Source organism: Aphidius gifuensis, linkage group LG3, assembly GCF_014905175.1.
Source record: "Aphidius gifuensis isolate YNYX2018 linkage group LG3, ASM1490517v1, whole genome shotgun sequence".
NCBI classification, from domain to species: domain Eukaryota; kingdom Metazoa; phylum Arthropoda; class Insecta; order Hymenoptera; family Braconidae; genus Aphidius; species Aphidius gifuensis.
Window position 1 is genome coordinate 4,463,307 of NC_057790.1, and position 24,026 is coordinate 4,487,332.

Here is a 24,026-nt window from a genome sequence, read left to right on the forward strand (position 1 = left end):
ATCAAATATAATAATAACATTATATGTACAATTTATACATATGTATTGCTTATGCTTGTTTCATTTAAAATCATTCTTTCTCAGCTTTCTTTCCCCTCCTTTATAAAATACATTTTTTTTCTTTTTTTTTTTTTTGTGGTTAGTTAATGGTTGTATAATCAAAATGACCCACCAAATATCCACCCAAAAATATTTCATCTATCAGGTACCAAACAATACAGTTATAATTATGCTTTGTGAGTGAGAGGGACCAACATATATTAATACATGAATTTAACGAAAAGATTAGTTTTTATCGTGTGCCAACAAAACATAAGAGTGTAGATTACACGGTCAAGATAGTATCCATCAAGAATATAAACGCCGGAGGATAAATAAGAAATAAAAAAATAAATAAATAAATATATATATATAAAATAAAATAAGGAGTGTATACATGCATAAATTTTTTCATCCTTCAAGCGTGAAAAAAAAATCTCAAGACAAGTAAAATAAGAATGAAAAATATATATAAATAAAAAATGATATACCAGTCAAATGATCTTTATTTGTTATGGCGGACTAAATTCTTATATTATCCCTTTTTTTCCGCCACTACAAGACAAGATCGATCAAATTCGACGGTAAATAAACATGAAAAAAATAATCATAAATATATTTATAACAAAAATATTTTAGTAAAACCAAAGAGGGAGGAAAGAGGAGGAAAAAAAAATGAGTATAAAAATATTTAAGACTCCTTACACGCGTGTTTACGAAATACATGACGTGCGCGTGGTATGTATTTACTCGTGTGTGTGATTAATAAAAGAAAAAAAAAATTAAGAAAAATGAAAAAAAAAATTACGTCCCGTGGAATCACAACATAACTCAGAGAGGCGTATATTGAGGAGACATGCATCGTTGTAAAAGCAGCTGTTGATTTTTGAAAAAAAAAAACATTTTTTTATTTTTCACTCAGACATAGGGAGATTTCTTTGGTTCTTTGCATCTGCTCCTTTTTTTTTCTTTTCTTTTCTGGCTTTTTCTTAAAGAAATTGAAAATACAGCATTTTGGAGTATTTTACTTAACAAGTCGAGTGACCGAAAACTATATATATATTATTTTATTATTATATAGAAAGAGGGCGGTTACGTGGCGCATTTTCCACATTGCTTTCTACCACTTAAATCGATTTCACGTCTCGATTTTTTAGTGGTTTTTTTTTTCTTTTTATAATATTTATTTATTATTATACACGGGTGAGTTGATCGAACAGAGAATAGATCTATGAGTATAACAAAGAAAATAGGCATCATTAACGCGCTCTTGATTCTGACTGAACCTCGATGATTTTTTTTTTTTTTTTTTTTCTATAAATATGATACTATCTGTACGTAGTACATTATAGATGTTGTTTTTTTTTCATCTTAAAAATGAGGTGGCTTAGTGGAAGCCTGGAGTGAGAGGCCCATTGATGAAATCGTAAATCCTCGAGTAAAATCGTGGAAGCATAAACCTATGGGGAATCAAGTGAAGTGGATTGGGCAACTTGAGTCAGTTTTCTTGGGCTAAATACCATACCTGATCCCTATACCCTCCTACTCGTCAGGATAAAAAAATTCTTTTTAGTCCCTTATTATATTATTTTATAATTTTTTTCTCATATACAACACAAAGGATTTCTTCATGAAAAAAAAAAAAAAAATTCTTCTTTTATTGTTTTTATGACATTGATGTAAACACACAAATAATTATATTATATTGTGTTTTTCCGAGTAGTAATACAAATCCACGTAAATGAAAAAATTCATCTTTTTTTTTTTTTTTTGTAAATTTTTATTATTATTGAGCAAAAAAAAAATTTTAAATATCTCTTGGAATTTATAAACGATATTTAGCTCGTTTTTACTCTTTAAATTAACAATAAATATTTATAAGTATTTTTTTTTTTCATTTCAAGAAAAAGAGTTATGTTTAAAATACAAAAAAAAAAAAATAATAATTGATGTTAAATTTGTAAGTGTGTTGAAATTTTATCTATTGTTAGCTGATCGGACATGACATAAATGTCCATGTAAATTCATGACGTCCGGTAGCTTTTTTTTAAAATTGTAATTAGGGTTTTTTTTTTATTTATTTATACAAGGCTTGTCATATGTATGCACGCGTGACCAACACTTTTCGGTCCAGCAGAAAATTAGAGGGTTATTGGTGTTCTCAAAATATATGTATACAAGAAACTCCATAAGAGAATATATATACATAATACAAAAATCATTTATGAAAAATAAAAAACAGTAAAAAAAGTACTTTACAACCAAATACTTTGAAAAATTGTTTTTAAAAAAAACCACCGCCACCATCACCACCACCAACCATCACCACCACAACCAAACAAACAAAATAATCATAAAAAAAAATTTGTACACATAATTTGGTGGCTCATAAACCCAGGTGGCGTTAGATTTTTTTTATTTTTTTTTTTATTTTTGTTTCTTTATCGTCTTTTAATATATATATATTTTTTTATTTTGTTTGTCTTATCTGAGATCAGTGACACTAATTCACGAGTCGGATCGGATAAAACGTTGAATCGACGTAATTATGCGCGACAAGATGCTCGTTGAGTTCATTAACAAGTCGTATATACGTCTTTATAGTGAAACCGTTTGGCTTCGCTTTGACACCCGATACTTTCCTTTACTTACTCATTTTATTTACAAATTTTGAAAACTATTATCATTATATTTTATTTATTTATTCTTTTTTTTTTTTCTTCATCTCTATATTTTATAGAGATGAAATTAATTTTTTTATTTCTCGCGGGTTTCATAAAGTTGGAGCATATAAAAAATTGGGGGGGAGAGAAAAACACATGTCGTTGGGTCCACAATACACGAGAAGCTCTTGTAAAAGACATTCTTCATATTTAACTTGTGAAAACAACTGATTGGAATGTCACTTTAACACTTGCTTTGGCTAAAATAACTTTATGCATATATACCCTCAAAACGAATCATAAAATATTATTTTTTTATTTTTTTCTTTCGAAATAATAATATATATAGGTAGATAATATTTGAATAAAATATATGAAAATAATAAAATAGTGCAACAAGGTAGAAATCTGACCCTTGGGTTTCTATTATGTCTGCTTATCAAGATTATGGCATTCTTGTCGAGATCTTTCGTAAAATTGGACGATTTATTCTTTTATGTTTTTTTTTTTTAAGCTGTGAAAAGAATTTCACAAGCATAATAGTCAAGTTTCTCAGTCCAAACATTTTAAAATTTTACTGGCAAACGATAGAAAAAAATCGTATTACGCTTATATATAAAAAAATAAATAACTTGCATTCTTCTTTTTTTTTTTCTTCTTCAAATATTGTAAAATATCCATACTGATAATATTCTCACGCAATACTTTTTTATATATATTTTTTAAATATATTTTTTTTTCTGTATTTCAAATTATAACCGAAATATTCAATTTACTTTCCCAAATTATAACTGTGAAATTCACTGATGGGCTTCATTTAGGCAATATAATAATAAAAAAAAATAATAAATGAGAAAAAAAATACTGGCAAATAAAATAACAACATCGTATCCTGGAGAGTTTTAAGTATCGACCACAAGATGGCGCAGCATGTCCCTCAATCTGATTCAATATCTTTAAGTCATTAATTAAACCAGAAAAAAATACAAAGAACACAATATGTAAGATAAAAAAAGATGGTCCATTAAAAAAAAAAAATATAAAATAAGAAAGGTGAATTTAAAAAAAATTGGCAAATTCTCTTGTCCCATGTAGTTCATCAATTTATCGTAATGGCATACATTGAAGATTCAGCAGAAGTAGCAATAACCCGGAAGCAAAAGTGCAGCTGATAGCAGGTACCCAAACAAGGGCCTTCTCGTTCAAAGTTTCATATATGATCTCGTCATATAGATATATACAAATGCACACACGTACATTTTTTAAGCAATGAAAAATACCTCCTGGAGGTGCAACATCCCACTGGCCCTCTCTCAATGTGTATGTATCACACTGGTTCCCCTCTTGTTTTGCCCAATTGCTCATCGTGGTATAAGCGGTCAATGTTTCATATTATTTTCTTCTTCCTACATCATCTTATTTAATTTTTTTTACTTTAATATTATCTGCATCTTATTTAATATTTTTTTTCATTCTTCTCCTGATGATGATGATAATAATGATGATGATGATGATCATCATCATTTTTATCGTCATGTAGGAGTTTTTGACGCGTTGTAAAATATATGAAAGCATATATGTATATTTATAAAAGAGGGGATGATCATATATAAAAAGAGGACGATAGTATAAGTATACAAGCGCCGCAGGATAACGGGTCGAAAAAGAGGGTTTATACGGCTTGAGACACCCTGCAACGGTGAATGCACCGCTCATTACGGGATAATGGGTTATTTCGATCCTTCTCGAATTACCCACTCGACAATGAGAGATTCGATTCGTTCAAGACATTGGGGTACAAGAATTTTTTTACTCTTTTTTTTTTTCTCTTAGAGTATTATAATAATAATAATCATAAATATTATATTTAAAGATAAGAAGAAACATAATAATAATATTATAAATATCGTGGTTAAAATTTCAAAGTGAAGAAAAAAATAAATAAATAATTTAAATAATATAAAAAAATGTTTAAAAAGAAGACAAATGAGACTGCAAGTACCATTCTCTGTGGCTTCTTTCATTCTTTTATTATGAAAAAAAAAAAAAAAAAACTTATCTTCATCTTGGTCTCTCGCCTGCGACCCTAAATTCACTCAACATTATATATATCGTGTAGAGAATGAGAGAGACTCCAGTTGCAATATTCTCTCTTGCTGAGATTTACAAGAAGACCATTGCCCTCATACGCACTTTGCACATTCTTCTTCCAGTTACATCGCTTTTCTTTTCTGTCTCTTTTATATATATTATCCAAAATAATAATAATAATAATGAAGAATATAAAAAAAAAAAAAAACTTTACCCTCCTTAAATTCACCTTGCCCCTTCTCTTTGCTCACGCACTTTTATTCATTCACTCTGTTGTCCTCTATCATGATACATCAAAAGAAGAATAAAAAAAAAATAAAAGAGTATAACTTTTATCTTTATTTCGCTATCTCTTTGTATTGTGCGTGAACCGGAAAATACAAAAGAGTCTGACTTGGCGCAAGTCCGAAATATATATAAGTCTTCCGGGTGTGTATACATACTATAAGAACACTTTGATGGCCCGGATATTTACCATTCGTGACATTACATACCTACATATATATGTTTGTTCAAACATTTATCATGAAAATACAATAAATAAATTATTGTACAAATATCATCAAAAGTATATAATAGAGAGAAAAATATAAAAAAAAAAATCAAAACGAAATATAAAAAAAGGTAGAAAAAAAAAAAAAAAAAATTGACGTAGTTTACACCAATTGTTCGTCTCTGGAGATTAGATATGCATGATAGTTACAGACGGCTATCTTAATTTAAAATTTCCCGTAATCTCAAACAAAATCTTAACGGCTGGTCGAGCCCCGGGTCCCGTGGGGTTGAAAGCAGTCAGAGCAAAAAAAAAAAAAAATTATACACATAGAAGAGAAAAAAAATGTACAACAGAAACTGTTGTCGGTTTGAGGTAGATGCGCGAACGTGATATATATTTTTATATATATATACAATTATTATGGGCTTGGATGCGTACCCCAATGTTAAAATTGAGCTTATCGTTGGGGGACCCCCCTCTCGTGCTCAACAGACATTACGATGTCACGAGTGATGTAAGTTTTACTCCAAATTATACACGCAACAACAAAAAAATTCCCCTGGGTCTTGTATACATACACATTAGTGTGTGTGTGGTTTATAACCCGTGGATTTTTACTATTTTTTTATACATCAGACAGTGGTTAAAAAAATAAAACTACTATTAACTATTTTCAAAAGATGGAGCGAAAAAAAAAAAAAAAACTATTAATGTCGAATTCACAATTTTAGTGTCTCAGATTTCTCGGGGGATTTATGGAAGATTTAATGAGACATGTTATTCCTAAGATTTTCATGTCTATTTGAGTTTGTTCGTTTTATTTGATTCTTATTTTTATTTTTTTTTTTTTCAAATAAAATTTATGAACAAAAATTGGTGAGGGTGTGTGTGGATAATATTGTAAAGTGGACTGGCATGTATTTTTTGACATTCAAGAGTTTTTTTTTCAACTTAAAAACCAGCTGTCTAAGATATCCCTTAAAAATTTTCCTCGGTTTTAGAAAAAATATTTTTATATAAAAAAGTTCTCATGTCTTACTTAAAAAAAAAAAAGAATCCCGGACGTATAAAGCAATCGTTTAACGTGATGATAAATAACTTGAATTTTTAATATTTGTGGTTTTAAGGTGTATATATATGTATATGAGATAATTTTTTTGAAAGAAAATCTTATAGTGTATGACCCGGAATTTGAGAGTGACTATGCTGAGGGCGCGAGAAAGTGCACGTGCGTGTTGTACGTGGGCGGTGCACCAAGTTGCCTTCTTTGCTTCCGGTTTTATGTTGATGGCGGTTTCGGTACCATAAGATAATGAGCTAAATAAATCTAAAAATAAAATAACATCTATTGTTTCTTTTATACCAGTACAACGAAACACTGAATTAAAAAAATAGAATCTAATTTTATTTTTTTTTGTTAATCGAAAAAGAAAAGGATACACAACACAACTGTACTTGCAGCTTTCTTTTTATTTTCTATTTCAATTTATATTTTATAATTATATTTGATTCTTTAAATTCTCAATTTTTTTTTTTATTCTTTTTGCCTCTTTAATATTGCCGATTTCAAGGTAGAATTGTCATTGAAAGTATGGATGTCATGAATACGGGATGAGAGAGGGTGATTTACATGAATCGAGAAACGAATGTTGAATATATGTTGAAGAAATCGCCGTCACAAGTAAAGAGAAGCAAAGAAGTAGCGACTCTTGAACGGAAGCGTACATACAAATTTGTAAATAAATATAAGTAAAAAAAAAATACTGACTTGCAATTCAAGAAAGAGAAAAAAAAATCAAAAAACAAGGTAAAAACCAGCATTTGTATACGCATTGAAGACATATATTTTTCTCTCTATACTATAAACTCTGAATTTATCCTTGATATCTTCCAAGAATCAAAGGGAAGATGAAGAAGAAAAAAAAAATTCCTATTTAATTCTGTAAATTTTTATTCACACAAATCATCACACGTCAATATTACATTTACTCCTTTTTTATATTGAGCTTTTTTTTTTTTTTTTTTCGTTAATACAAAAATGAAAAAAAAAGAAAATATAAAGCACTGTAATTATTTATTTTTATACAGTAACATAATTATTGTATATTTTTAATTCTTTAATTTAAAAAAAAAAAAGTGATACAACTATATGTTTGTGCCGACCGACGGCAGACTAAACTCTCACTTTACTTTTATATATATCTGCCCGCTGTTGAACTGCTGAGATTATAATATATTTTCATTCAATTAAATTTTAAAAATAATGTTTAGAGTCAAGTCGTTTTAAATTTTCAAGTAATAGATATATACAGTACACAATACCGTTGTTTGTACAATGTTTTAAATAAAATATCGAATAGGGACACAAGAAAACGACCAAGAAAAGAGAAAGACATGATTTTACCTGTGCGAACTATCTTGCTGTGTCTCGCATCGAACTCACCGCAACAATTTTCAACAACAACAACTATATATTACTGAATATATCTTTACCACCCAGTAAATAGATAAATAAATAAATAATAATATTAGAATCCTGGAGATTGAATTTTGACTTACATCGAATTCGTTGTGTTCCAATACATGTTGCTGGTTTTCGTACAGTTGCTCACGGTTGAAAGTAGTACCGTTTGTAGGCAAACGAGGAAAACCAAAGTTACAAATGACGGGACAACCATCGTAATATTGACTAAATATAAATTAACTTTTTCTATTTATTGATTATTTATTATTTTTTTTATTAATATATAAAATTATTGTATTAATCAACACATACACCACTCGCGTTTTGTTCGTTGCCACCTTCGTTTTCTTCGTCTACCACCTTCCACCTTCCACCAAAACAAACCAACCACATCAACACACATCTACACTATATCCAACAGCACTAATCTCCTTTTTTTTAACCATTAAATTTTATATTGATAAAATTAATAATCCACTAGTATATATTCGTTACATCCAGCAGTGTATTCACCTCAATAATATATATCCACTTTTTTATTTTTATTAAATTATCACTTTGTCGATAAAATAATATATTAATTATATAAAAATATAATAATAAATAATAATAAAAATAAAAAAAACATAAAAAAAAACATAAAAAAAAAAAAGTCACGAGAAATTAATCATCGATGCACAGTGCAGTTTGTAAATCCAATTTGAGTTGTTGTTTTTTGTGCCACGGGGGTTTGGTTTGACGATGCCGGAAGTGCTTTGCATTTCCGTGGACAGCGATAAGACGATTGAAAGAAAAATAGGAACAAAAAATAAAGTAAATAAATAATAATATAAAGGATAAGGAATAATAGAGGTGAATAGAATTGAGTTGTTAGTTTTGTATTTAAAGCTAAATAAAATAATCCTTTTTTAGCTTGTTGTATCCGTGGGAATGTTTAAGCCCGTTATCACATATACACAATACACACACGTCTTTATTAATAAACTTTTTTTTTATTAATTATTTTTATCCAGTTTTAAATACTTTCAATTTCATTTGATTATTTAAATTATATTATTTCAAAGATAAATAATCAAAATTAGATAACAATGAAAGAAAAAATAAACTTGGAGCATCAATGTTACGCTAAGTACAAATGATGCTTACTTTTGACTTTTGTGTTTCCCCCTGTTAATTTTTTTTTAATATTCATTTATTACTTTTTTTTTTTTTTTTTTTTCAAGTAAGACATCCGTTCACACGCGTATTCTAGCACCTTTGTGGTAAATACATATAATCTAATCGATCAACATCCAATGTAAATGAAAATTTGAAAAAACAAAAAAAAATAAATAAGTAAATCACCCACTGTGTATATTTTCACCTCATTTTCATAATAATTTTTATAAATATATTTTCTATTATTTTTCTCAGTTTTATTTTTATTTTCACACTTAATTTATTTTTAACAAACAAAAACTTGAAAACAATATATATATTCACTTGCTTATACACAAAATTTTTTATTAAATTAAAAAAATTTATTTTATCTCTTGGATCACATTCAAACTTTTGGAGAAAAAAAAAAAAACTATTTATTTAACTTTCTCATTGATGATAATTTAAAGAAAAAAAAAAAAGTAACAATAATTTTTAATTTGACATAACACTTATTTATTTAGTTGGATATATATATATAATTATTGTATTGTTGATATAATTATGAAAAAAATTTTTTTATCACCATCACGTATGGTGTCGCGAACGCGTCTGAAGCCGAGGAAAATTGTCGGCAGCAGGCAGGCAGCGACAGTGGATATTCGTCTCGCTTCGGAAGCAACCTCACAACGAAATCATACGACTATTGACGAGAATAACCGACTGTTGAATTATTCTCAATCTCCCTTCTACTTAGTAAGTGAGACACGCTTTTACTACCTTGCTCACTCTGTCTCACTATATTATACAGCAAAAAAATTCTTGTCAGGCATATGCTCCAAAACTAAATAAAACTAAACACCGAAACAGTCAAAATTTATGATAACTTGACTGTTTGATTGAGACTACATACATTGAATCTATCGCTCATCTCCCTTCTTTTCAATTATATTAAGCAACAATTTTTCAATTAAATTACAATTGAATTTTTACAATATTTTTCCATAAACAATCTAATTAACTATAAAACCCTTTTTTTTTTTGCATCAGTTGCATTTGAGGTATTTAAATTTTTATATATTCGCGGGTGTATTATAACTCGAGGGCAATTACCAACAAGCCACTTATATTATATATCTTGACTTTACTATGTATGTTGTTGAGAATCATCTCACGCGGTTACTAACGATGACAGCAACCATATATTTTTTGATTTTCCTGTCATCTTTACCATCCAATCTATTAGTACTTCATGAATATATTAATATCATTAAATTTAAAATCATATGTCTATAAAGAAAATTAAATTTATGCATTTTATATCTTTTTATTTTTCATTATGTCAATTTAATTAAGTTTGCGACAATTCAAACACGTGACACACAAGTAATGACAATAACTAAGATATTTTTTTTTTTTTTAAATAATAAATTAATGTTAATATTAATTTATTATGTATAATTATTGTTAAAGTATGTATATTGCATGAATTCGTAATTTATATTGGTTTCAAAAAGAGGGAGCATAGTGTGGCGCCCTCATTGAGAAATGCGTTGGGTATTTTGTGATATTGGCTTGAGGTGGGAGAAGATTACATGCGCCTCCTTGATCTTGTTGAGAGAGTCTCTCTTTTTTTAAAAAAAAGCTCTTTCTTTTTTTCTTCTTTCTGTCTCTCTTTCGCACTCGTAAAAAAAAATATACTTGCGAGTGAGGAACCGGTATGTATCATCAACCCACGGACATTCATGTTGGTCATTAGTTCAGCCAACATAGCACTTGAAAATCTATCAAACATTGTCACAATAATTATAATCCATATACCACCAACAAAATGTATAATTTTAATTTTTCATTCATTCATTTTTCATTCATTCTCAGATAGATCTATACATCTAAAAATAAGATTATATATTTATTTAACAAGATCCACATGTTTTTTTTTTTTATAACTTGTATGTATACACAATTATATCGAATTTAAACATATTGATATTACATATATGTGTAATGTTAAATCATTAAAATTATTATTGAATTAATATCTATATGTGTTTCTCAATATATGTTGAAGATATATAAAGTGAAAAAAAATTATATTATTGATGATTTAGTTTAATGTCATGTGGAATGTTTGAGAGGATGAATAAAAAGGAGAATGAATATTACAAACTTGAACTGTTTTATAATAAAGTCAAGTCACGCTCAGTATATAGACAATCCGCGCATCTTTTAAGTATCTTATTTTTATTTTATTTTATTATTTTCTCGTATATAAACTGTAATGTTTGGTATGAGTATATATTGTAAGAAGTACGGTGCGCAGGTCGCCACTCACCGATTGCTAACCCTCGATCCATTCGATACACATTGAACCGGCATCAGAAAAAAAGAATAATACAAACTACATTTATATATATTTTATATATGTATATGTTTACATGCATTTGTCACACACACATATACATTTAATAAACCGCAAGTAAAAGTATTATTTTTATTTTTGTTTATTTATTATTATTGTAGAATTGTGAGTACATTTAAAGAAAATATATGATAAAAAAATGAAAATTGATGATAAAAGGTGTATGTTGTGTACTTTTAAAATAATGGTGGCCAAGTGCCGATTATATCGTTCATATGTGCACCATCACAATAAATGTGTGTACATATTTATACAACAATATAAAAAAAAAAAATCTTAAAAGTTTAAATGTAAGTCAGTGGGTAATCGTTTTGTTGCAAAGAAACGAGTCTTTGCAATATTATTATTTATACAAACTATAATAACCCTCTATATATATATAAAAGTACTTGAACAAATATTTGTCCTTGCAATACTTTTGAGTGCATTATCCGCACGTGTTAGTAAGAAAGTAAAAAATAAAAAAATAAATAAAATTAAATGAGTTAAATAAATAGATAGAATAAAGAAAATGAGAGAAAAAAAAAAAATGAAATTGAAAGAAGTGCTTTGAAATTTTAGTGTACATCTTTGCTGAAAAAAAAAAAAAAAGTTTCATATATATGAGAATCCTAAGTATACATAAACTGCGCTTGTATATATATTTATTTATTTTTTATATTTCTCGTCTTTTTTGCAGTTTTATATATATAGCTAGAGAGAGAGTCAGTTTGAAAGCATTTACTGGGACAGGTGCGTAAAATGTACAGAGTATTTTTTTAAAGGTTTTATTTGTTTGAGACAGACACACAAATACGTGTAGCATTCTTATGATGGGTCATTTTATAAATGTAGATTTAGGGAGAGAAATAGGGAGAGAATCTTTTAGTCTATGCTGTAAAAGCCACTAATGGACAAATAATACCTGTTCCTAAATTCAAAACCCTCAAAAGACTGCATCCTCCCTTAAATTTCCGCATGATTATTTTAGTCTATTTTTTAAATTTTTATTTTCTCATAGTTTATATAATCCTCAAGTTGAGACTGAAAAGGTTTTTTTTTATTTTTTCTTGTATTTTTCTTATTTTTCATCATCAATTATTATTACAATAACAAATCGTGATGTCTTGTGTGGCTGTGTTTATGATGTGTAAGGGGATTTTCAATACAGCTTTCTAACACCGCAGTTCATTTAAAAATGTGTCTACTCTCGTTCACAAAATATACAGACTTGTTTGACGTCAGTTCTAAAAATGAAAATTAATGATACTATATATATATAGAGAGAAAAAAAAACATATATTAATATCTCGGTAAATTATCAAATTATAATGATGTAAATTTTTAATTTAGAAAGTATATTGTAAAAAGCTATTTTGTTTTTTTAACATATAAAATTATTTAATTATATTTTTTAATTTCATGTCAAATATTTTTACAAGAAAATGAAAATTTAATATAAATATTTATGTTTTAACATAAATTAATATAAATTGATTGGTTTTTTATTTTATTTTTTTTATTTTTTTGCCAATATATATTTATTGTTTTAAATATTTTATTTTATTTATACTCGGAAAAATTTAATTTACTTTTTTTCATTATGGTAATTTAATTAATATATTTTTTTAACAATATTTTTTAATAATTTCATTTTTGAAACTATTATTTTTTGTTACAACCATTTATTTTTATTAAATGTATATAGATATAAATTTTTTTGAGAGTCGATGGACACGTTTTGCAACCAAAGAACTCCAGGACAATGGGGCCATATTGCCTCATTGAGCCGAGTTTCTCGAGGAGTATCATTGGCGCCATAGAAACGACGGTAGACGCCGTCACGATTTTATTTTTCTCTTTTTATTTACTTGCATTTATACTCTCTTTATTTAATTTTTTTTTTTATTTTTTTCGTTTCTTTTTGCCCTCACCAAATTACATTTTACATTGTCTTTTCTTTTTTCCATATTTTTAAATTTTAAGTTATTTTTTTTTTTCTTTTTTTGTCTTATTTTTCACAAAAAGATACTAAATAATATACAAAGCGGTGCTAACAAAATTTTCCTGCTTTATTAACCCGATTTGAACAAAAGAGAAACATTAAAAAAATTAGGTCGTTTCTTTGACGTATTATTATGCCTCTTTTCAACGCTTAAAATTCGATTTTTCTTTTTTATATTTTTTCTTTTTTTCTACATTTCAAATGACACAAAAGGATCGTCTGGAGTACAAAAATTTGCACGGCAATAAGTCATGGCTTTTGACCTCTCATTCGTGAAAGGAAAAAATATAAAAAACGACATAAAAAAAAAATGTAGCAGACGTATTGATTGTAGTTTTTAAGTGTACAACTATAAATATGAATTCATGTTGTACATGTGAATGTGTATGCACATATATATTTATTCACGTGACATTGACTGTGTATAAAAAGAACGAAGATGTATATAAGAGGGGTGGAGAAAAAATATGAATACACAATAGCAAATGGTATTCTATTATTCCAGATGGATCCAGCATCAGACTAGTAAAATAGATGCCACCGAAAATGCACTCATGATATCACTTGGCACTGGCTGTTTTAGTCGATTCTTTTATATATATTTTCATCCCCCTCCCAGTTACACGACTTTTTCTGACCCTAAAAACCACCATATACTTTATATAAACTTAACCAAAACTAATGTTACACAATATATATATTTTATACTTTTAGCCATCGTCATCATCAAAAATCGTCTACACTAATAAAATATACCCCCTTTACGCCCTCTACTAATATTTAAGGGTCTTTTTTCTATTTTTATATATATGTGTACACTAGTTTTTCGTTTACCCAGATCGTTCATCACTCGAAACTCTAATAATCCGCTTTCCCCACTCATAATAACCCACCGATATCGAATTTCTTTCGATAAAAAAATTTTTGTTTCATTTTTTATTTTATTTGTTATTTTTCTTTCTCACAATGAATTGTTTGGTGCTCCCACGGGCGTTATAATATTGCGGTCATTCAATACACACATACCATTAACATGTAATAATTCATATTTTTATATTATAACTTTTTTTTTTTTTTTGTATTTTTTACATTGTTATTTAAATAATTTTTTGTATTTATTAAAATGATTATACTAAAATCACGAATGATGATGAGATATATGAGGTTATAATTGATATAAAAAAAAATCAATCAATTTTATTTTATTCAAATATTCATAGCCAAGAATTTTGTGAATATTTTTTTTTCGTGAAAAATCATATTTCTTTAATTTTGATTATTATGGTAATAGTATATGACCACCGGGAACCTAATCATCGCTGTTAATCATTCAGCACCGTTATAGCTCATATATATATGAATATACTTCCTGCGAGAGAATATAATTCTTTTCGAAATATGGAAGTATTAACTAAGGAATTTTTTTTTTTTTTTTTAAACTTATTTATTTACTTTTTTTTTTTTTTTATTTTTAATTTTATTACATTTTAAAAACATAAATACACACAGACACATATGTTTGTTAGAAAGTAAAATTTTTAAATGCTCCATAATTATAGATTATTAGACAATATGATTGAGAAGTTGAAATGAGAACCGAAATAATAAATTCTTTTGAAAAATTTACAGTCTGGGGCCACGCCATACTAATAATTTGAATTGTCGGCTATGGCCATACCATATATATATATTTTTTTTTTCAAAATGCCTTCACGAGAGAATGATGGAAAAAAAATATAATAATAATATTAAAAACAAAAAATGAAAAAGAGTTAAAATAAACATCTAGAATTCTCAAAGTCCTTAACCACTGGTGTTTCGTAGCACAAGTGGTGTAAATTTTTTATGCCTTAAGTTGTTCTGTTCCACAAGAGTTGAAACGAATGCTTGCCATACATTTATATACATCGGTTGAAACTGAAACATACATTTTTCTCTACTTTCTTTTCGTTTTTATTGTTTAAAAAGAAAAAAATAAAATACAAAATGAAATTGTTTCTTTTTTTTTTTTTATCTTCTGTTTTCGTTTACGAGGTATGTTGAAAATAATAGAGCGACTAAAACCATAGATGGTTATATGCCAATATTTAAACGGCATTAAATGAATAAGAAGAAGCACAAATGAATACCACTGAATTGTGGAATCGTAGACGTAAAATACTAGGGTCTCTGTTTGGCAAAAAAAAAAAAATAATAAACTATTGAATAGGCTGGTATTTTTCAGTCGTCAAAATATACGTCTGTATCGAGTCTGAACGCGGTGATTTGCCCTCTAGCCCCCAGCTCCTTTTGCTTTCACATATACGATTATTTATTAAAGACCCACTGGTACTCTATTTAAAAAACAAAAGTCTCTCTAGTCCAATCAATGCTTCTCTTTTTTATTTGTAAAAAAATACTTCATCGATTTTTTATTATTGAAACAGATATTTTTGTTAAAAAAAAACGAACGAACGAATGAAATGGGGAAAAAAGATAAAAAAATAAAAACCAGAAACCAAACGAATTGTATGAAAATAAGTGGTCCTTCCTTTCGAAAATCGGCGTGAGAAGACTGTGCAGTTTTGCCCCTGGGCCTTACCAGGCTAATATATATCCATTGGTTATTTTTACCTATCGACTCACGAACTTGGTATAATTACATGTAACAATCACCCGGTAGCTCCATCGACATTGTTGAAAGATTGAAAAAAAAAAAAGCACAGAATTGTTTCTTTTTTTTATTTATTTTTATTATTCAATTCTGTTGAATGTTTTTTGTAATTTATTTTTGTTGAATATATATATGTTTTTTGTAAAACCAAAACCTCAATTCTAGGATGTTTTTAAAATATACTGCTACTGGTGAATTAATATCCTCAATCTGGTTTCGTGTCTAGATGGGATAATTAGTAGCGATCGATTCTATCCACTCCATGATACTTAAAATGACGCATTACTATTTTGCACAGAAAAAAAAAATGATAAAAAAAACAATACAAAACAATAATTATGATTCTTGGAATATTGAGACTGCGTGTGGTTTATTGTCGATGAGGGAGAACTCAAACTGTAGCACTGTATACTTTATATGACATCAAATTGCAACCTGATAGAAACCTCTTATCTATAATCTATTATTTGTGAGTCAAAAAAATTTAGCTCAAATAAATATTTGGTATTAAAAAAAGAACATTTATAATCAAAATCCTCAGTAAAAATATATCATTCAATATTCAGTCTTAAAAAGAAACTTTGACAGACACATCTAGATCGCATCAAAAGAAAAATTTAAATCAAATTATGATGCAATAATTTATTGAGTTCAATTGTAATTTAAAATTCATTAATCATATTTTTAAATTTAAATAAAAATATACAACCAATCAATTCATTTCTACCATGACAATTATGTAAAAACAAGTTATTTAATTTTGCAACAAGTTTGATTATATGAACTCATAAAAAATTCATCAACTAATTGCTATTAATGAATGTTCAATGAGCACGACAATAATTCAAAACAAGCTAAATGATAATAGTACTAATAATGATAATAAGAAAAAAAAAAAAAAAATGAAATAGACACTGGGAATTAGCGAAAGGTAAATGTTTAAAGTTTAATCGTCGTGACTATACAATGCAGGAGAGGCCAATTCAGGTTTTATACAGTAAAACTTTCACCAGCAGCGAATCGCGATCGACTCTGACTCATGATCCCTTGCCTTACAACATAGTAAGTTTCCGGCTCCTGCTGGAAACATCATTGTTTCTTTTCTTGTTCTTCTCTTTTCTCAACCCCCCACATACACATACACACACCGAAAAACACACAGCCAATATTTTATTTAATTTCTTTTTTTTTTTTCCTTTTTTATTATTCAATATTTTATTGCTTGCACTACTACACACTGAGACTTTAAATTGTTTGAAAGAAAAAAAAAAAAAAATTTTTTTTTCCATCGTTAAAGTTGTATATTTATACAAGGGGACAACATTAATTTTTAAACAACAAGTCAATGTCGTAATATCAACGTTACAATTGTAACATATATAATAATTTTTTTTTTTTAATTTTATTTTTGCCGGATTAAATAGACTGTGATGACTGATGAGTGAGTCATACTTCCCATTGACATGTGTACTATTATTATACAATGCTTTGATCACTCAATAAACACAGTTCAACTAAGAGACATGTAAATTTAAACCAATTGCACTAAAGAAGACATGTTCTATTGAAGAAAAAAAAAAAAATAAACACCAACACACACATATGTATATTGAGTTTTTAAGAGTAGAAGATGAAGTTTTTTTTTTTTTATTTTTTCTCTCTATTACTTGTTAAAGAGAATTTTTCAAGGATAGAGCCATTAACTATTGTGATTTTCAAGCGTATAGAATTGGCGTAAAATATTTAGAAACAAGTTGTTATCTGTAAATGTGTTTCTCGCAGTTGTCGTTTGCCCCCTGTGTTGTATTTGACACAGAGAAATAAAAAGAAAATAACAAAATCCATAGGTGGATTGAAAGTTAAAGTTTAGAGTTTTTTTTTTTTATTTTTTTTGTCATTTATATATCACCGACCTTGGAATAAACATTTCAAAACACAATAATTTGCCTTAAAGAGAGAAATGTATTCATCGAAATTCAAGGGGCAAAGTAAAAGTTGGTACAATTCAAAGAAAAATAAAAGTGATAAATTTTCATGCAGAAATTCTATTGCGTGTGCTTTAGAGATTTGACCTCGAAAAAAAAAAATAGTTTCTATTATATATACAAAATTTTGGTGAATTTTTCAAGACCATCATCGTGATGCCGACTTCTTGCCATTTCTATCCTACTCTTTTGTGTTAAATTTTGCTCGAGAATAGTAGTATGGGTTTTCGAAAATATTTTGGTCGGCCAGCTTATACCTGACAGTTTTAACACGAGAATTCTACATGACAAAGAAACGAGCTACAATATTTTGCCGACGCTTACACTAAACATGAATAAAAAAAAAAAAAAAAAATTAAAAAGCACACCAATTTTTTATAAATTGATTCTTCTTCTTATTTTTATATGCTCAATCGTTTTCTTAAACACGTGTTTGAAAACGTCCAGTTGGAAAAGGCGAGGATGTATTTCACATTGACAGAATAGTGTTCGTCTGCTTAAAACCTCGCTCTTTTATATATAACAAGAATAATACCAAAGTGTTGTGCATGCTGCTTGACACAAAATAAAGTGCCGCCGCTCGTTCGACTTTATTCAAACATTTTGGAATGCGAAAATCGTTATCCGTGATTGGCCACGTCCGTCTACCCCATTTCATCACGTATTTATTTATTTATTTTCATTATTTATTTATTTTTTTTCCAATTCTTTCGAACGGTACATTCACAGAAAACGAGTTCATTCGAATTATACATTTATTTTCCTCAAACAGAATTGTCAACGAATATCCTGAATAATTTTTTAAATCACGCAAAAAAAAAGACAAGTAAATAATCGAACGAATAAACTACTAAAATACATTATATTTATATTATGTAGAATAAAATTATTTGCAATTGAAAAAGTTTAAAAAAAATAAAATTATAATCATTATTTTTAAATAATTTGAATAGTATATTGAAAATAAAAACAACAAAAAAATTATGTCCATTTTCTTGGTGAATTAGTGCGAAAGAAATTTTGATTTTCAAGAGGCAAAATGCTTGATGATTTTTTTTTTTTCTTTTCACTACGAAATCATTAGATGCCAAGTTTTTTTTTTATATATCATACATGTACATTGCATTGGGGTGTTAAGGGTGTACATAAAAGGGGTGAGAGGAGTAAATTTAAATGAAGGTGGTTGAGGGGAGAGGTCTATGGAACAGCCAATGAGGAAGCTTCGATATGGCGGCCATTTTAATGATCAGGCAAAAGTAAACAGAGGCGAAGAGGAACAGAATGACTTCCACCCATCCAGGGTGCTTACTCGAGCCTTTCTTTCTTCTCTTTTCTTTCTTTATTTTATTTTTTTCTCTCTTTTACTCTCACTCTCACTCTTACATCCCCTTTTTTTATGATTATTATTATCATCATCATCATCATCATCATGATCATTATGATTTTTATTTTTTCATATTACTCGAGACAGCCTCTGTGTGTGAATTATACGTGTCAAAGCATCAACACCCGCGTGTACATGTACGTATGCACGCCTACGTGTTTGCAAGGGGTGAAGTCGACCAATCGCAGTTATATTTTCCCTTCCCTCATCTTCGAACCTTCTTCATGATTTTTTTTTTTTTTTGCGTACTAACACATCTATAACCCTTCATATTATGCCATATTCATAAACCCGTATGTGTTCTCTTATATATGCTTTAAGAGCAGCGAAAGTTTTTTTTTTTTTTATCCAACGATCGCCCTTTACTTCAACCACCGCGTGCAGATTCTCACTGACTGATAACTTGGACCAAAAGCGTTATAAAGCGCAGAGAACCCTGAACAAACTAATTTTTTTGGTTTTATTCTTATGTGTATGTAGTTTTTTTTTATTTTTGTTCTTCTTTTGATTTTCATTATTATATATTTTTTGATGATTTTATTTTTTTGCACTTTACAAGTGTCGATATAAAAAAATAAATAAAAAAAAAAAAACATTCGAGAACAATGATTTTGTATATCCAGCCATAAATTGAATACCATAAAAGTGTTTGGCGAGTATGAATTGTAAACTACATATATACAACAACGATATATAGATATGTGTTTTGCCTTTGGGTCTTGTTGAAGCTAGACAAAGGGAATGTAATTCTGATATGGGGTCTATTTACTCACGCGTTCTGTTTCTGAGACCGGCGGAAGTACGCTCGCTTCATTAAGGAATTTGTCACCGTGAGAATTAAATCCATATATGTTCAATATTTATTTTTATTTATGTGCATATTTTTTATATATATAAATATAATCAGAATATTCATTTTCTCGGATAATATATTTTTATTTTATTTTTTCTACCCTTTTCAAGTCGTCGTTCATGGAAAGAAAAAAATAATTTAAAATGAAAAAAGAAAGAAAAAATTTTTTTTTAGAGAAGAGAGTTAACTCATGCATGCAGTGTATTTTGGGAATAAATATTTTCTGTGTCAGGAGGTTGTATATTAAAGAGGTAGGAGCTCAAAGGTGGTGGAATATATATGTGTATATACATATCGTAAGGTTTACTGGTGGCCATGCCACTTTGAGTCTCGTTTCTCGTTCCTCACTTTTATTTTGCGTGTGTCCCGCGATCGAATCTCTGCTTCTCTCTGCATCGCAGGTCACGGGGCGGCTCCGGTTACCTTTTCTTGATGGGTTAGTCTGCCAAAAAAAATAACAAAAAAAAAAAAAAAAGAAGAATTCGCCATTCCTCTCTACTAACAGCAATCATTTTGCCCTAAAATTTTTTTCCATTTTCAAATATTTTACTCATCACGTTTCGAATTTTTAACTTGGCGACGATTGTTGCTGACTCTTGGAACTTCTAAACGGAAAAGCAATGTACAAAAAGTCTTGTATTTTTTTTTTTTTTTTTTTTTGGCTTCCGATTTCTTTTCCCAAAAAAAATTCTGTCATGAATCCAAGTTGGATAGAAAATAAGCGGCTGAATCGGCCATTATAATTATCGGATCTTTCTATCATACAAAATAAAAAAAAACTTGAGAATAAGAAGGATGCTTTCTCTGTTATTATATACACCAGTGAATAGGGCTATCTTGGTTTCGTTACTTTATTTTTTTTTTAAATAAAAATATATATTTTTCGTTCAACCAAAAAGTCAAGTCCAAATGATTTGTATATAAAAACAAGGAGAGTCGGTTTGGGTCCGGGTTACTCCGCGGGAAGCCTAGGATTTTTCGCGGGCGGGTGTATATGCGTGCGAGGCAACAATATTAAAAATCGTGCAGGGCGGTATCTCTTTTGGGGTCCCAGAGAGCAGAGTGACTCGCCGATACATCATCAAATTGGTATTTCTTTACCGAACCATTCGTAAATCCTCAAATATTATCTTCCAAACCTTTTTTCATTTTGTTTCAAATATTATTTTCCCTCTATATCTTTCTTTTATTATATTAAATCTAAATCAAGGTGCATATATACATATCATCATATAAATATCATGCTTTCTCTTTGCCTTATTATTGATCAAAAAACGATGACGATGACGATGATGATTTATATAAAAAACAAAAATAGGCGGGGTAAAATATCGTCTCAGGGTATTAAAAAAATAAAGGGGCAATAATAAGGAAGATGGTATATTGGTATCGTCTTCATTCGAAGGTGGCCTCAAATCGAGCACATGGGGAGGAAAGCCATACGAAAGTTGAGAGCACACGTGAACGAAGAAAGTCACAAAGATGGCTGATGGTGTATATAATATATTATATATAACCGTTGGTAACCAACACCGGGGTTATATACTGGAACAAGCGAATCCAAGTAAGGCAGCCATTTGTGTTACAGCATATATATATTGTGCTTTTATATATTATATTATAAAAAATATGTGTATATACATATCAGACGATACACAAGAAGGGCTTTCCATCTTTCAAATGCGTATAAAAACACCCTCGATCGTTTTACATTTTGATGTAACCTCGAAAAGATGGCTGCGGCTTATATATCGCCATAATTGCGGCCATTTTTATCAATATATAAATATCCAACGTTGAATCCCTTACTTGTTAAATAAATTATGTCATTGACTTTTTCATTTGAACAAACTTTGATTATTTGATTGTACAATTTTTTTCCTTTAATTATTGTTGCAGATAATCGGAATTTCAATGGGACCAGCTAAAGATTCAATGAGACCAATCTAAAATTTCTATCATCAACTGCAATAATGGTGAGTTTAAATAGTCACATTAATTTCCATCTATAAAATACTAATATTGAATCAATAATATCTAAATTAAATTTCTCACGAATTTACTGCTTATTATCATCATAATTTTCATATCTTAAAAATATCAAAAAAATCAATGTATATATAATAAAAGATAAGTAATTTTTTATAGTCATCACACCAGTAGTTTAACCGGATCTTCAAGGTTATGTTAACTATATCAGTGTGATCATTAATTTGAGCATCGATAAATAGTGTTATAAAAACAATTTCACTGTGTATACACATGTGTATATCCGCGTATGAAGTCTTATATATATATTTAAAACTAGGAAGACGCAATGTGCGCATATATGATCGCGTGAGTAAACTCGTTCATGATTATCAAGGTCTTGCATGTCGCACGATCTGCCGTGGATATGATTAACATACACCATGAATTTAGTCATGGACTATCATCGATTCTGATGGCGCACCCGTCATCAAGCTTCATTAAACTGTGTGACTTAACTCCTCGATTGCATACATTATTGGTTATTAATAATTATTATATATATACGGCCCCTATACAATTTTAAACACCCACTGTGTTATATTAATATAGTTTATTTAAATTTGCTTATCACCAATCATCTTCATCATATAATAATCTGTCAAAGTAACATGCAGATATATCTTTGTACCAAGTGGAAAAAAACTATATAATATTATGCCTATATATATAAAATGTAAGCCAACAAAATGGCTGATTATTTCACGAAAGATAGATGGCGCTTTAGAAATATAAAAATTCACGCATTAAAAGATTAATGTTTATATATACGCGAATGAAATGATCAACTCGTTGGAAGAGCCTTTGCATGCACAGTTGGAATTCTCTATTATTTGTTATTACATTACGCACAACTATATAGGTAGGGTAGTTAATTTAACGGTGGCATGTGGCCGCGGCTTGGCCAATTGCTTCTTGTATTGCCGGACGCGACGCCTTGGTCATATGCATAATGTAATTGACTTCACTCCTCTTTTCCTCTCTTTACTCTTTGTCCATGCTCTTCCGCATACACTCGTATATATAGATAATACATCTGTACATACATATATACAGATATATATATACTCATCTATGTTTTCTTGCCAGTGGCACCTTTAATAAACCAAACTCTTTTCTCCTCTTGAAATTTATATTGCTAAAAGTCTGTGCAGGTGATGCATACGCATAACTCTATTTCAAAACTTTATATATATATTCTTACATATGTTTGTATATACATATACTAAAATAAAAATAATAAATAAATAAAAAATAGAGAGAGAGAGAGAGACATTGGGCTAAGGCCGCGACTGAAGCCGATGCGCTTCAGGCGGGAATGCGCGTGGGATATGAGCTTACCAAACGTTTTTCTTTTAAAATAACTTTGGTATGCTTATATAGTGTTTCTTTTATTACATCATATTTTTTTTTTGTTTTTTTTTCTCTTCTTTTTTCTCCCTTCGATCACAGTAATAGTTCGATATGCGGGTGCGGTACTCCTCACCATCAGCACCGCTGGCAACTTTGATATAATATGGGTGTGGTTTAAGTTTTCTATATATATATAACAAAACTAAAACCACTGGAATCAATCTCTTGCGTTAAGACACTTACCTGAAACAAAAATAGAGAGAAAAAAAAATTAATAAATTATGCAAATGAATATTATTATTGAATAAAATTTTAGTGATTAAAGTTTTATTAAACGTATATATAATTTTTATGGAAAAGCTTTTGTTGATGCTGACGCTTGAAAGGCTATATTGTTCATGTGGAAATAATTTTAATCCAGACAAGTTTACAAGAGGGGAACAATTGGTGATTATATAAAGAGTTTCGCTGTAA

At 28.7% G+C, this 24,026-nt stretch overlaps 1 protein-coding gene across 3 annotated transcripts in view; it reads right to left on the bottom strand.

The window, feature by feature from the left end:
• LOC122851596 (ephrin-B1) overlaps positions 1–24,026 on the bottom strand; it is a 509,511-nt gene that overhangs the window by 13,517 nt on the left and 471,968 nt on the right. Inside the window, exon 1 of one of the 3 annotated variants that reach the window (XM_044150940.1) lies at positions 7,849–9,530. The exons of the other annotated variants lie outside the window; for them this stretch is intronic. Within the exon in view, the coding sequence (XP_044006875.1) occupies positions 7,849–7,967 (119 nt within the window). The 5' untranslated portion in view covers positions 7,968–9,530. Of the gene's footprint in view, positions 1–7,848; positions 9,531–24,026 lie in introns of those variants that run through there. 3 annotated transcript variants of the gene reach the window in all.